We start from the raw sequence: 14,095 nt of genomic DNA on the forward strand, positions 1-14,095 counted from the left end.
GAGTCCACACCAGACTTTCTACACTCTTATTCCATCAGCGCTGTCAGTTTTGCTTAATTGAATTGTTTGCTGTGACGTTGTCGGGGGATTAGTGTCAGACGATGATCTATGAACGTGCAAAAACAAGGGCAGTGGGACAGAACAGAGAACGCAGAATGCTTTAAATTAGATTTGTTAAAATACAAAAAAACAACAAAGGGTGTAGATGTTTCTTTTTGTGAGGAGTCCTGAGGAGAACATTCATTACCCATGTTAAATAAAACCTATGCAGCCTGCATGAGTGAAAAGACTTTAGTGAGCTTTAGTTCCCCATACAACACTGCCCCCTGCTGTTCCTCCATAAAACAGCATGACACTGTAGCTTTCTCCAGCCCCATTGCCACTTTGTGTGGTTTCAGTGAGAAGATTCAGGCTGACAGCTTCACAACACAAAGCAGTTGTGTTTGGACATGTGACACATTGCCTTCACCTACACAGCTGGATCTTTCCACACCAGAGAGGATGGGAGGAGGAAGAGATGGTGTTTCCAAATATTTTAGTCACGACTTGTGACCCATCTATGTGTCACTGTGCGGTTGTTCTTTTTCACTGCGCTTTCGTCTACTCTGTAGTCATCTTAGTCGCTTACGCATCTGTCTGGTTCTCTTTGCAGTACCATCTTTGGTCTGGTCCTGAGATATCCTGTGGGGACATGTTATGATAAATGATCCCTATTCAATTATTAAGCCCTTGTTGTAATTAATGGCTGCAGTGACAGAACCAATTTCAATTTGGCTTGACTGTAGAGACTGATGGGCCAGAAAAGACAGAGAGATTGTGACCTGGCAGTTTGCTTCTGATCGAGAGTTAATAAGGTTTTGATGCTTCTTGATGAGTCATTGAAACCACTTCTTGATTTATAAACACTGGTTTCAGGCACATTGACATCCACAGTGCTCAGATGGAAAAGGAATGGCCCAAGGAGAGCAAAGACCTCGAGCTTGACACGGAAGAGCGATTTTCCTCAAACGAGCCACTATCAACCTACGAGCAGGATGTTCTGAAACTGGATGGAGGGCTTGCTCATGGCCAAGACAGTTCCACTCCACATGACCAGGAGCCCAGTAGAGTGTCACGTACTGTGACCAGACTGGAGCTCAGCACAGCCAGCATAACAGCAAGAGAGAGCCTAAGTGTAGGAGTGGAGGAGGTAGGCAGTGTTTGGTCATTTTTTCTTTCATTTGAGTTGTATTTGAGACTTGCTCAAAATGATGCACCCCCCCTCGTTCTTTCATTCTTTCTCACAGGTATTTGACATCTTGCCAATCTTTGGTGTACTGCAGCCTGGCGAGAGTCAGCTGGTAACCTTCTCATTCTTCGGCCATTCTGACATCAGGGCTGAAGTGCTGGCGCTGTGTCAGGTAGAGCAAGGCCCTACCTACGAGATCGTCCTTAAAGGAGAGGCATCACTGGTCACATATGCCTTGGACGCAACTGACATTGACTTGGGCCATCAGGTTGATATTCCTATAGCGTACGTCCTTCACAAAAGTTTTTTTTTATTATTCTCTTTTAAAATCAATATTTTTTATATTGTCAGCTGTTTGACCGAGTGGCAGAGGCAGAGATTACCCTCAGGAACACGGGGAGAGTGGGTTTTGACTTCAGTGCTCTGCTAGATGATAAACAGCTTTCCTCTGAAGACCCCTTACCTGGACAGCATCTTGTTATTCCCAGCACAGTAAGATGGACAGCACTTTTTGCATAAACGCAGAAACCTACTCTTGTACAGTGGTGTGTAAAGGTTTAGGCACCCCTCTTCACAAAGTTAAAGATGAAACATTCTAAAATGTTAAGTAAGATTAGTGTATTGTTTTGTACAATATCAGAGAAAAGAGGAAAGGACCACCTTGGGTACACCAAGAGGCCAAGACATTTTAGTTCTTTGGTAACTTTTACCAGGGTCTCAGACCTTAATTAGCTAGTCAAGGCTATGACATGTTCATAGTGATCATTAAGAAGACAAAAAGTAGTGCTACTTTCAAAGCTTGTCTCAAGAATTAGCAGCCATGGGCCAAAACCTTTCCTGCATCTTCCCCACAACGGTCAATGTGGAATATCTACACCAACATTTTCCATTTTCGTAACAAGTCCTGTGGACTGATGAAGTCAAAAAAGAATCTGACCGTAATGAACAATGGTATGTTTGGAGGAAAAAGGTGCAGAATTTCATTAAAAGAATACCTACCCAACTGTTAAGCACAGAGGTGGCTCAAGCATGCATTTGTCTTGTGTTGCAGCCAGTGAAACAGGGAATCATCTGTAAAAAAAAAACCTGATGATACAATGACGGTGGCTTCTACAGCAGAGTAATGATCCTAATAAACACACCTCCAAATTCAAAATGTACTACTGTAAGATGCTCAAGCTTTTGCAAGGTTTTGCCATGGCCCTCACAGTTTCCTGACCTAAACATCATCGAAACTCTCTAGAAAGACCTCAGAAGAGCAGTGCATGCAAGATGACACAGAACTCACAGAACTAGTTATCTTTTGCAAGGACGAGTGGAGGAAAGCTCCCAAACAATAATTGGACGACTCTTTACAAATCTGGCTACAAAGGGGTGATATTAAGTACTGACCATGCAGTGTGCCCAAACCTTTGCTTTGGGTTTCTTTGAATTTTTGTTATTTTTATTGTGAAAGATGAAAATTAAACCTAATGTTGCTTTAAATATTAAATACATATAGTTTTAATACATATATATTTTTTCAGAATTAACCTAATGCCTTTTGGAAATCAAGCCATCTTTTAATCACTTAGCTATTCATAGAAACAGTGTTCAAGCTATTGCATGCTATCATGGCGTGTAAGGCTAGACCTAAAGGGATAAACACTCGCAGAAATGGAGACCAAAGCAAGACGGTTTATTAACAAAACCAACACCAAACACAGGGACAAGAAACATGAGGTGAAGAAACATGGTCAAAACCATGAACAGAACCCAAACGTGACAAACAAAATGGCGCACAACACAACAAACCTGGGACTGGGAGGAGCAGGCAGTTGAATGAGAGTGAAACTAGGGGAAGAACTAAAGGGGAGTTACAAAACCAAGGACAGAGCTGTGCTCTGTGTACAAAAAGGGGGGAGGCTAGGGAACCAGACGCTAGACCAAAAAGCATGAAGCGAACGCACCTGGCTTGAGTCTAGAGTAGGGTGGAGACCTTCTACCGAACGTGGACCGCAATCTTGAGCTGACCTGAAAATGCCGGTAACGCGTGAGGAATCTCCGAGCGTCTCAGAGATCCCAACAGAGTCAATTCACGGCAGGGCAATTCACGGGGGTAAAGCTCCTTAAGTACTCCCAGTCCCAGGTGAAACACATTAACAAACAAAGAGCAATGAGTGAACCCAACTGAAGTGACGGAGATGCCCTTATTTGGGCCTCTGGGCGGCAGCTCGGGATCACCCTGGGGAGAGCGTGAGACTGAGTGCCTGACACATGCCGCTGTAAAACTCTTTTATGCTACCCAACCTCTTCTTGTCATTTTGTTCTCTTCGTTCAGTGCATGTCCATGTGAACTGTGGCAAAATAATGTATAATGTAAGGGTTATAAAATACTAAATGTCTGTCTTTAAATATATTCTGAAGGGCCATGTAGAGGCGAATACTGAACTGAGGCTCACAGTGTACTACCTGCCTGGAATCCCAGATGTTTTCCAGAAGACTTTCCAGCTGCAAGTGGCCTTCTTTGAGCCAGAAATCATTACCCTGAAAGGAGAAGGCATCTTCCCTAGAGTGGTCCTGGACCTTCCCAGAGACCTAGGTAAAGACATCCTCACTGTAATACTGCTGACCATGGGGTTGACTAAAGACCTGAGACAGTACATATGCTGTCTTTGTGGGGAAAAAGCTTAGATGTATAGCCAGCTTGTGCCGGCATTAGTCCTCCTTTAACATCAGAATATAATGTAATCCTTGTGTGGCTACAGATCGGCCAAGTACTAAATAACAGTTTAAGCTCTTCAGGGTTCCTTAAGTATTTTTTTATTGGTTCAATTATTACACATAAACAAGCAGATTCCTTTTCCATTCCATTTCTTTTACATCTTAAATGCTTGTTCACCAAGTACATATGCAAGTCAGGGCCAGCTTAGTGGCCAACCCACTTGACTTTTAGTTTTGCTGATCATGAGCCAGCTTGAAGTCCACATTAATGGTACTATTAATCACATACATCTAACCCTGCACTAGTTCAGAGACCTGTGGAAGTATCTCATTGATCAAAGCTGTGCAGTCCTGAGCCAGCCTGGAGATTGGTGAAAGAGTGTGATTAATCTGTGGAACCTGTCTAGAAGTGCACATTCACACTTATTGGGAGCTGTGATCCAGGGAAGTGTCAGCAAATGTTGGTTTTGTAAGGGAAATAAAGCAGGGACTTTGATGGGGTATTGATTCAGGATTCTGCAATGCGCTGCTTAGTCAGGCATCTACGAGTAAAGAATGCAGATCTTCAGTCTTTCGATCCGTGAGAGATGCTGTATGGATGATCCGTCAGATCATTGCTTTTCCAAATATCTTTTTGACTTGGCTGTGGAATTGCATGTTTATCAAGTCTTAAAAGTCCATACATTTTAAAATCCAGATCCACTTCTAGGGATAATTTCCTGGTATTCATTTCTCTGTAGAGCACTGATTCAGTTTTTTTTTAGAGATCCTTCAAGATATCTAGTAAAAGAGGGTTAAGCAATGCACACCAACATTTTCAAGCCCTGTTCTTCAGCACAGCCTAGGTTAAATCTGTGCTTTTGTGTAGATGAGGAGCGATATATCTCAGTGATGATGGAGGCGAAGGAGGCTGTGGAAAGTGAGAGGCAAAGGGAGGAGGTGCTGAGCAGGCCTGCCACGGCAGAAGTTGAAATGCATGAAGAGGATTACATCCCCACTGTGAGTGCAACTCTGAGCTCTACACACCACTACAAACAGTCTTCAGTCACGGCTTCACTCACTGACTGCTGAATAAACCTAAATAGCAACCTACTGTTTTAGCATAGACCTGTGTATGTATATTGTATGTTAGTCTTTGATCTATTAAGCATGTTTTTGTGCATGTGTGTAGTATGATGCTTTGCTGCAGCTGGAAGTTGAGAGGATCCTGGTCAAAAAACATGCCATAGCCACTGAGAAATTGCAAAGAGAAACTGTACAAAGTGAAACATCCAGATCCAGTAGCAAATGGCGCAAAAAGCTTGGCAGGTGAGACTACACACCTAGAAGCATTTAAAGTTTTATGTAGCATATTTAGCAAATTATGCTAATTATGATCTTTATAATACATCTTCTCAACAGATTTGTTTTGCCTGATTACATCCTGGACTTTGGCTATGTGATCCATGGTAGCATCCCTACTCACATTGTCAAAGTGACCAACGCAGGGCCTGCCTCTGTGTCTTTTAGAGCTGAGCGCCAGTCACTTGCAGGCACAGGTTGGTTCATAATGGCCTAGATACGCTACATGGACAAAAGTATTGGGACATACACACACAAACATACAAGACGTTTATGGCATCTCGTTCTATCTTCATAGGCATCAATATACAAGTTTGGAACTCAGTTATTGAGTCAGCATAGTATTGGAGACTTTTATGCATTTTGCACCTCAGCACTCAGCGACCCAACTCTGTAACTTTACGTGGTCTGCCCCTTTGTGGCTGATTTGCTTTGATTCCTAATCGCTTCCACATTTCAATAATGTTGATCGTGGAATATCTAAGAGGGAAGAAATTATAAGGTGTCCCAATACTTTTGTTGAAATAGTGTATATACATTGGTACATTGGTAGCATTGGTAGCATTGGCGGCATTCTAAAATAACATGGTTCATGTTTTCTCCAGGTTTCAGCACTGAATTGGACAGGGTGATGAATCTACCCTACTGTGAGACTGAGACATTTGAAGTGAAGTTCGATCCTCGTGGTGCAAATGTAGAGCTTGGGGAGATTACAGCCGTCATGCCTATACAGGTAGGCTGCTATGGCATTTAGGAGGAAAATACATATAGGTTGGAAAGTGTATGCAGTTTGAGGGTTTTGAGAGATTTGTAAGTGCTCAGTCAGCTTCCATGGACAAAGTAAAGATGATTTTGAACATCTGTATGTTTTTTTATTTCAAAAAACAAAATCACTGAAGAGCTTTTCAGAGAGTCTGAAAGAGCACTCAGCTTGTAGCTATGCTTACTGAAATATCCTTTTGAACCTCCTTTTATGAGACTGTTTTTGTGAGTGGCTGCGTTTGAAAGTGCCCATGCTGTTTTTCAGAAATGCTTTAGCCGAAATTATTCCAGCATTGCTCTGCTTGTCCCTGTAGATGAATCCATTTAGTGCAACATGCATAAATGTCTGATGTTTGATTACAAGAGAACTGTAGACTTACAGAGTGTGACAGTCTTTAATAAGGATAGATATATATATATATATATATATATATATATATATATATATATATATATATATATATATATATATATATATATACAGCTATATTTGTCCCCCAAAACTAAGGAATTTTTTTTCTATTAAAGATTCATGTTGTACACTCATACACTTATGTTGCACACTGTCCAATATTAACATGATATATATATGTAATACGTTTAATGTCTTAGGCTGCATCTCAATTGCGTACACTACACATACTATATTCTGATCTTAATAGCGCAGGTTTGGCAGGTTAGTACACAAAATATTAACGTACCCCATTTCTACTAACAGGAAGTAATAAAATGTTGCTATGTCAACATGCATCACTGCAAGTTCCACACCCACCATCATTTTTCACGATGGTAGCTCCTCACTTCAGTTTTGCATTACATTATTGAATAATACTGTCCACGGTATCCACACTCAAAAAACAACTGGTTCTAAGTATGTGTCTTGGATATTTGAGTATTCTTAACTTTGACACTTTTATCTGTACTGCATATTTTATACTGAAAAACTAATTAGTATTTGTAATTAGTATGCAGTTGGGACACACCTCTAGTATCACTTTCCTTCATTCTGAAGTGCTTGCAATTGGTAGGTGTTGGGTGGTCCTACGGTGCAGGTGCGCCTGCGTGCAGTGGTTACCATGCCTTCCCTCAAAGTCTCCAGAGATGTGCTGCAGTTCGACAACGTACAGTGTGGCCTGTGCCAGGTGGCTACAGTGCAGCTTCACAACCCTGAGCCAGTGCCTTGTGAGTGGAGCATCAAGGAAGAGGAGCGGCCCAAGAAGAAGGTACAGGGTCAGACTCCAGTCCTAGTCTTTTATAGTTGGAACCTGGCACTATGATACGTAGCACAATATAGGGGTTACGATTCAATATGTTGCGATATATTGCAATATTGTAAACAAAATGATATACTGTGATTGTTTTTTTAAAACAACAAATGTAGGAAAACTGTATTGATATTGTATTGTGTAGTGAATTGATATTTCCTTACACCCCTAATACAGTCTAGACTAATATTCAACTGATCACCTATTCTGAAAACGAGATGCATTAAATACGTTAAATGTATACTTGGCATCTTCATGCAAATGTTGGTGGACTGTTGACCAGCATACCAGTTTAACTCCTGCTTTTAAGCTCCCTGTAGTGGCGAACAGCAGCACAGCTTGGGCAGAAGTAATTATCTACAGTTTCAACATGAGCTATGTTTTATTCCTCTTCAAATAAATGACCTGTGGCTGCATTTTTATTAATTAAAAACAGGCAGGTTTGATGATGAAGTATAGCTAATGAGCAGTTATCAACAGCATTAGCTGCAGGTGCCGCAGGAGCCGCAGGTCCATTCCTCTCTGTCACAGTCATCTGTGCTGTATAATTATATTTTTCCAGACCCTTAGACAAGCTTAACAAATGTTGTTGTGGTAGAATCTAGGCCAATGACTGTAAAAAAGTGGTTTTTACCACTTACCGTTATATAGAAATGAAGCCAAAATCGTCCACCATCTTGTCTGATCAGTAGAGACCAGAGGCGGCGGCAGACACGCCTACTCGTTTGGTTAGACGTACCACCTTCTCACGGCCATTGGGCTTACAGCGCAGCCTAAAGGCTTCTGTATGGACACTTCTTTCAACAGTGAAATACTCCACAGCACATCCAGCTGTTGGTCCCTGACCATGCTGTTTTGATTGGTAACAATCTCACTGTTAATACTATAAGTCTGTCTGTATTAGGCTGTCTTGGCCGCAGATTTCACAGATTATTGCTTTAAATTGAACAGTATGTTAAGATGAACGAGCAGTATGCATCAGAATGATTTTGTATGTGTGCTAGATGGTCTTTAAATTACAAATATTGAAATATTTCCTCTAGAAATGAGTAGTATATCATATCATATAATCCAATATAATTTTGAAAAGACTAAATATAATGTATAATCTACAATTCCATCAAACTACAGTACCAGCACACCGGATGGCTGGCTAACAACTATCACATTGGCCATTTTACACAAACATCAGACATAAGACATCAGACAAAGACTGCAAAGAACTTTGTAACAGACTGCCGGGTAATACCACCAACAGAACAACATGACTGCCAAAACGTCTAAATTAAACAGTAATAAGTAATGAAAAACAATAGTATGATTCACTACCTAGTTGCTTGACCGCTGGACTACAGCTCAGGTCCTACAGACAGGCTCTTCCAGGTAAAGCTGTCAATCACTTAATTTCTAAGTATAAGCCTGCTTTCTTACAATATAGCAGAATGAAGGGTTTTAAGATGTATTTTAATAGACCAGTATTAGCACAGGGAAAACTAACTGTTAGATTTAGACACTGGAAATGGATAGGCAGTTTAGAGGAGACGAGTGAGGTGGAAAATGGTCTGTTTTGTCTTCAAAACACATGGGGGATGGGCGGAGCTACGTATCATACTCACTTTTGAGAGATGACATGTGGTCCATGTTTTTCTACAGTCATTATTCTGAACAGTTCTTTAACGTAACTTAAATTGACATGTTGTTTCTTTGGGTGTATGTTTAGCCGGAGAGGCACTTCCCCTACCGTCTGAGACGAAAGACCCGCTTCGATCAGCTGCCTTCTCCAGTCGTCTTTGAAATGTTGCCTTCCAGTGGCATCTTGTATCCTGATGACAGGGTCAACGTCCAGGTCAAATTCAGCCCAATTGAAGGGGTAAAGTCAAATGCTGAATATTACACTCACTGCAGTTGTCAATGTTGGAGCCTATGACCTTACTTTAAATGTTTTCTTGTCCATTTTTTTCCCACCTGGATTTATTGGTTATTGAGTTCTCTGAAGGCTCAGTTGTACTAAACCTATCAATAAAACCCACACAATGCTCTTATAAATCACCTAACTCAATCCTGGAGAGAGCTATGGCTCCCAGGGCCTCTATCCGTTCCTGTGTATATATCTTAATGCAGATCTCACAGGAAGGGCTGGTGTATGTGCAGCACTCATGCTTCCCATCAGGCTGTGTGGATTACACACTACTGAGGCTGAGCAATGAGCTCAGGCAGACTCTGATAAGAGCTGGGTGCTCACACACTCATCCTTATCTGAGCGTGGATTGCTGCTACCGTGAGCACAAACACACACACACGCAAGAGCCTACACACAGACAGATAAACACTTTAGTACTGGCAAGTACCCTGCCTGTGATCCATTATACCTTTGATTTCAGCTATTGGACTCTGTAACTTGACCTTTTCCCTGCTCTAATAAGTCTTACAAGAACAATGCTGCAGTTATTCAGATTGTACAGCATTTATTGAATTAACTCAACTAGTTTAGTCAAAAGTTCTTCTAAGTCATGTTTTTAATTCTGCATTTTAGTTTGGTTAACCTGTGGCATTGAGTCTTAAAAAGCGTTTGGAAAATGTGCTGCAGTTAAATTGCTTAAACATTGAATAAGATTTCCAGTCTGTGTCCCCTCCCTCTCAACTTTTTTACTGTTGATGACCATCTATGGAGTAGGACCGCCTTTTTTTGTCTTTTGGGTGGAGGCCTTCGTATTTTAACACTCCTTACTATGGAGTGCTGTCTCTTGAGAAGCATGCTGCATCCAGTTGGACAGTTGCGCTACTCAAAATCTGAACAACCATGTGGATATTTATGACCAAGAATTAACGGAAAGGTAAAAAAAGTTACATTTACTCAGAACTGTGTTTTATGTAGAGTGATTTCACAGCTCTAGAGTGGCACAGTCTAATTGTCTGCTCATAAGGTGTAAAGAGATCCTAAGTTTAAATCCCAGCAAGGGCTCAGCATTCCATTCTAAAAAGCCTCCCAGTCTGGGGATGTGAAAGGTGAAGTTCTAACCTGCAGATGAAAATACACTGTAAGCAAATTGACAGGGAGGAAGCTTACAAAATATTTTATCTATTTCAGCTGTACCAAGTGGAGAGGCTGTAGCCCAAGATTATACAAAGTTGGCCCTAATTGTTATAGGCATAGTAAAGCCAGGTTTACCAGTTTTCATTAACCCCTTAAACAGCCTATGGACAGCCAGCGGGCAACAGTGTTATTACAAACTTCTGATACCAAAGAATAGCCCACCAGTTTGTACAGAAGTCCCTGTAGTTAATGAATAATTACTTACTTACTTACTGTGTAATAAGCCTGTCTGTGTTAGACATCAGTCTAATTTCTTAGTGTAAATTCTCTCCAAAGTATACATATCATGAACTTCATCAGTACTTTGCATTACTATTGGGGAATCCTTCTTAAGCCATTTTCCTGTCACAGCTTTTTTGCACTGCACTAATGGCACATTTTTTTTTCCTTTGCACAATGAAGTTTTTCCAAATCACAAAGGTACTTTTTTATCAGATCATTTCAAAATTAATTTTCATTCTGAAAGCTGCCTCTAGGATGCTGTAAATTGTCTCTAATTGTGCCCCAGAGGGACAGTTCCACAAAAACATTAAGGTGATTTGCCACATCTTCTCCACAAGACCTCCAGCAGTCAGCCTGGCCAGATCAACAAAGCTTTTATGCTGGAGTACAGAAAAAAACGAATCACACTCTTTCAGTCAAAGACTCCTCAGGAGGGGAAGCCTGTTCTCAACCAATGCTGTAAAGTGATGAGAGAATAGAGCACATGTAGAGCACCGTAGAGCACCACCAATTGTGCTCTCTCAGACTCCAGCTGCTAATGGCAAAGAGGCATGGGTCATGATTTGAACTTGCGACGTACGGGCCATAGCGACAGCTCAATAGACCACTGATCCTCTAGAATGTGGACCATTTTCTCTAAAATAGAGCCACAAGGGACAGTTCCAGAAAAACGTGAATGTGACTTGCCACAGTTTTTCCACAATATCTCCAGCAATCAGCCTGATCAGAGTAGTAAAGCTTTTGAAAAAAAAACTAATCACACAAGAAGAGCTTGTTGTCAACCACTGCTGTCTGCAAATCCTATCCCATTTCTCCTGTGTTATTGTAAAATTAATTAACTAATTAATGAAACGAATTAACTAATTGTTTTTTAGGCTTGAATTAATATGTACTGTTGACCACAGTGTTACTACACAGAGATGTAGTAAACAGTTACTCTTTAATTTCACGTTGGCTTGATTTTTTTTTACAAGAGACTCTCATAAAAATTAAAAGAACTTTAGGACTGAACAAGAGAGGAAGACAATGTACATGACAATCTAGTTTTGACTAAAAAACATTTTATGGTTCTCTAAATAAAATCACCAGAACTGAACAAGCTGTATTTTAAAATACACAAAGAGACTGCAGACAGTGTCTGGATGAGTCTGTCTTTTACAATTCTATTGACTATTCAGATATTATTTGTATATAATTCCAATCTGGATAAGGACGAGTTTCCTTTCGGATCTTGGCCCTCTCATTGTTTTCTCAGGGGGCTTTTCCTTGCTGCTGTTGCTCTCTGCATGAGCATTAAGGGTTTGGTCATGGAATTCTAAATGTTTTGTGACATTGCTACCTGTAAGAAAAACAATATTTAAAATGAAGGGTTCTTCAATGGTTCTTTAGTATAGAATCTTTTGGCTCTATATATATATATCTAATGGTTCTATGTAGCAAATACACTGTTTAAATAAACCTGTGAGTTATCTTCCCTGCCCTGTGTTTCCTGCAGAGGGCATACAGAGAGAGGCTGGTGGTGGTGGTGGCCCATAGCACTCAGCGGATCCTGCTGCTGGCCCAGGGCCAAGGAGAGGAGCCTCAGCTGGAGTTCTCCACCTCCGTGCTGGAGCTGGGCCCTGTACTGCCCTACAGTGGCGGGGAGGAGGCTGAGGTGGTAGTCCGCAACCTTTGCCTTTTCCCTATTGAGTTCTACTCACTGGACTTTGACAACCAGTACCTGGAGGAAGAGAAGGTGAGCCTATGCTAGTGTTCAACACGGCATCTGTTTTTGTTTGTTTTTTTGTTTTTTTTTGTTTTTTCATTTTTCTTTATCAATTATAAAACAAATATATATAAAACAAATATAGATAGAGAGATACAGTGGAGAAACTAGGTGATGTATCTCACAAACATCACCTAGTGTCTCCATTGTTATTATTATTATTATTATTATTATTATTAATAATTATTATTATTACTAAATAATTAGTTTATGGATTTATTCCTCTTTTTTCCAATTTGGTACTACCAATTACCCCACCCATACGTAGCTCCGCCTAGCAGTAGCAATAGGAAGGTAAGGACTTAACACATGTCTCCTCAAAGCTAGCCTCCACATTTTTTTGGACACTGATGGCAAACCGACCTCTGGGTCATAGTGAGCCAGTCAGAGCCCCCATGGATCTCTATTTTTGATTTTTTTCATTTTGTTACATAATACATAATACTTTTTTGTTACAAAAGTATGAATCTGGCAGTTGGTTGTCATGTTGGATGGACAACGGCGTGACAGTGCCGATATTTATATGGTGCTGGCTCTGTATTGACTATGAAAAATGAACAAATGTGTCCTAAATGATGAACAGGACTATGAAATGAAATGACTATAAACAGCCACAGATATGGAGCACTATGCAATAACAGAGACTGAAATGAGAGGAAGAAACTGGCAACTGGCAAATAGCATTGAGAAGAAAGAAAAGAGCAGAGAAAACAACAACTGGATGAAGCTTTTAAGCTGACGTGTTAGAGGAGTGATTAAAGCTCCAAGGACAAGATGTAATCTTAGCCATGGTTGTGTTGCAGGTGCCTCAGCAAGGTGCACTTCACAACTTTCTCCAGAGAACCCTTTTCATAGTGTGTCATCCTTTGGTAATGGCATCAAGACTACAGGTTCCTGACTTATTCCTGTTTGTGTATTAAACCGCCCACAACAGTTCAAAAGACTGCATCCCAGGCCTCAGAACCACTTAGCTGTGCCAGTGTACTGAAGTAGTCGACTCTCCTCAAGCTTTCTTTCTACTCTGCTGTTATCTTTTTCCACACTCCGTCTCCCCAGATCCTGCGAATGATGAAAGGGTATGACGCACAGAGCATGTTGCTACTGCCCCCTCGTGCCCCTGGCGAGCCTCTGCCTGCTGAACTCGTGGACTACTATAAAGAACAGTGCCAGGAGCCTGAGCAGGGTACCTTTCCCCTTTAAACTTAACACACAGTTTGCCCAAAAATACTACTGACTGAAAGCAGGTATTAATTAGCATGTTCCTACTTTACATGTAGCCTTACAGTTAAATGATGACTATTAGGTGTTAGCATTTTTTGTTTCATCCAAAACATTTCATTACAGCTTGCACATTATGATTACATATATATATATATATATATATATATATATATATATATATATATATATATATATACACAATCATATCATGTGCATTTATATGTGCATTAATAATAAACAAATGGTTTCTAAATCAACATAGATCTTAATCTGTTGAAATCTAAATATGTCTAAATCTAATTAAAGACCAAAGTCCAAGATATTGGTGGAATATTGTGATTGGTCTTAACATGCAAACAGACCTATGCAAAGGTTTGGACACCATTGGCACCCTTTAAAGTAGTAGTAGAAGCACTACAACAGATTCCTTCACTATTATTGCACAGAGTACAACGAAATTGAGCAGAAATCCTAGCCTTACATAAGACAACACA

The 14,095-nt window shown here is 40.5% G+C and overlaps 1 protein-coding gene across 1 annotated transcript in view; it reads left to right on the forward strand.

Annotated features, from left to right (window-relative positions):
• Positions 1-14,095, forward strand: part of hydin (HYDIN axonemal central pair apparatus protein) — a 106,156-nt gene that overhangs the window by 58,855 nt on the left and 33,206 nt on the right. Inside the window, exons 25-36 of the mRNA XM_072695200.1 lie at positions 916-1,189; positions 1,287-1,496; positions 1,580-1,720; positions 3,635-3,809; positions 4,800-4,930; positions 5,103-5,239; positions 5,333-5,469; positions 5,878-6,005; positions 7,063-7,257; positions 9,020-9,169; positions 12,111-12,350; positions 13,437-13,563. Of these exons, the coding sequence (XP_072551301.1) occupies positions 916-1,189; positions 1,287-1,496; positions 1,580-1,720; positions 3,635-3,809; positions 4,800-4,930; positions 5,103-5,239; positions 5,333-5,469; positions 5,878-6,005; positions 7,063-7,257; positions 9,020-9,169; positions 12,111-12,350; positions 13,437-13,563 (2,045 nt within the window). The remainder of the gene's footprint in view (positions 1-915; positions 1,190-1,286; positions 1,497-1,579; positions 1,721-3,634; positions 3,810-4,799; positions 4,931-5,102; positions 5,240-5,332; positions 5,470-5,877; positions 6,006-7,062; positions 7,258-9,019; positions 9,170-12,110; positions 12,351-13,436; positions 13,564-14,095) is intronic.

This window comes from Salminus brasiliensis, chromosome 13 (genome assembly GCF_030463535.1).
Source record: "Salminus brasiliensis chromosome 13, fSalBra1.hap2, whole genome shotgun sequence".
Classification (NCBI taxonomy): Eukaryota; Metazoa; Chordata; class Actinopteri; order Characiformes; family Bryconidae; genus Salminus; species Salminus brasiliensis.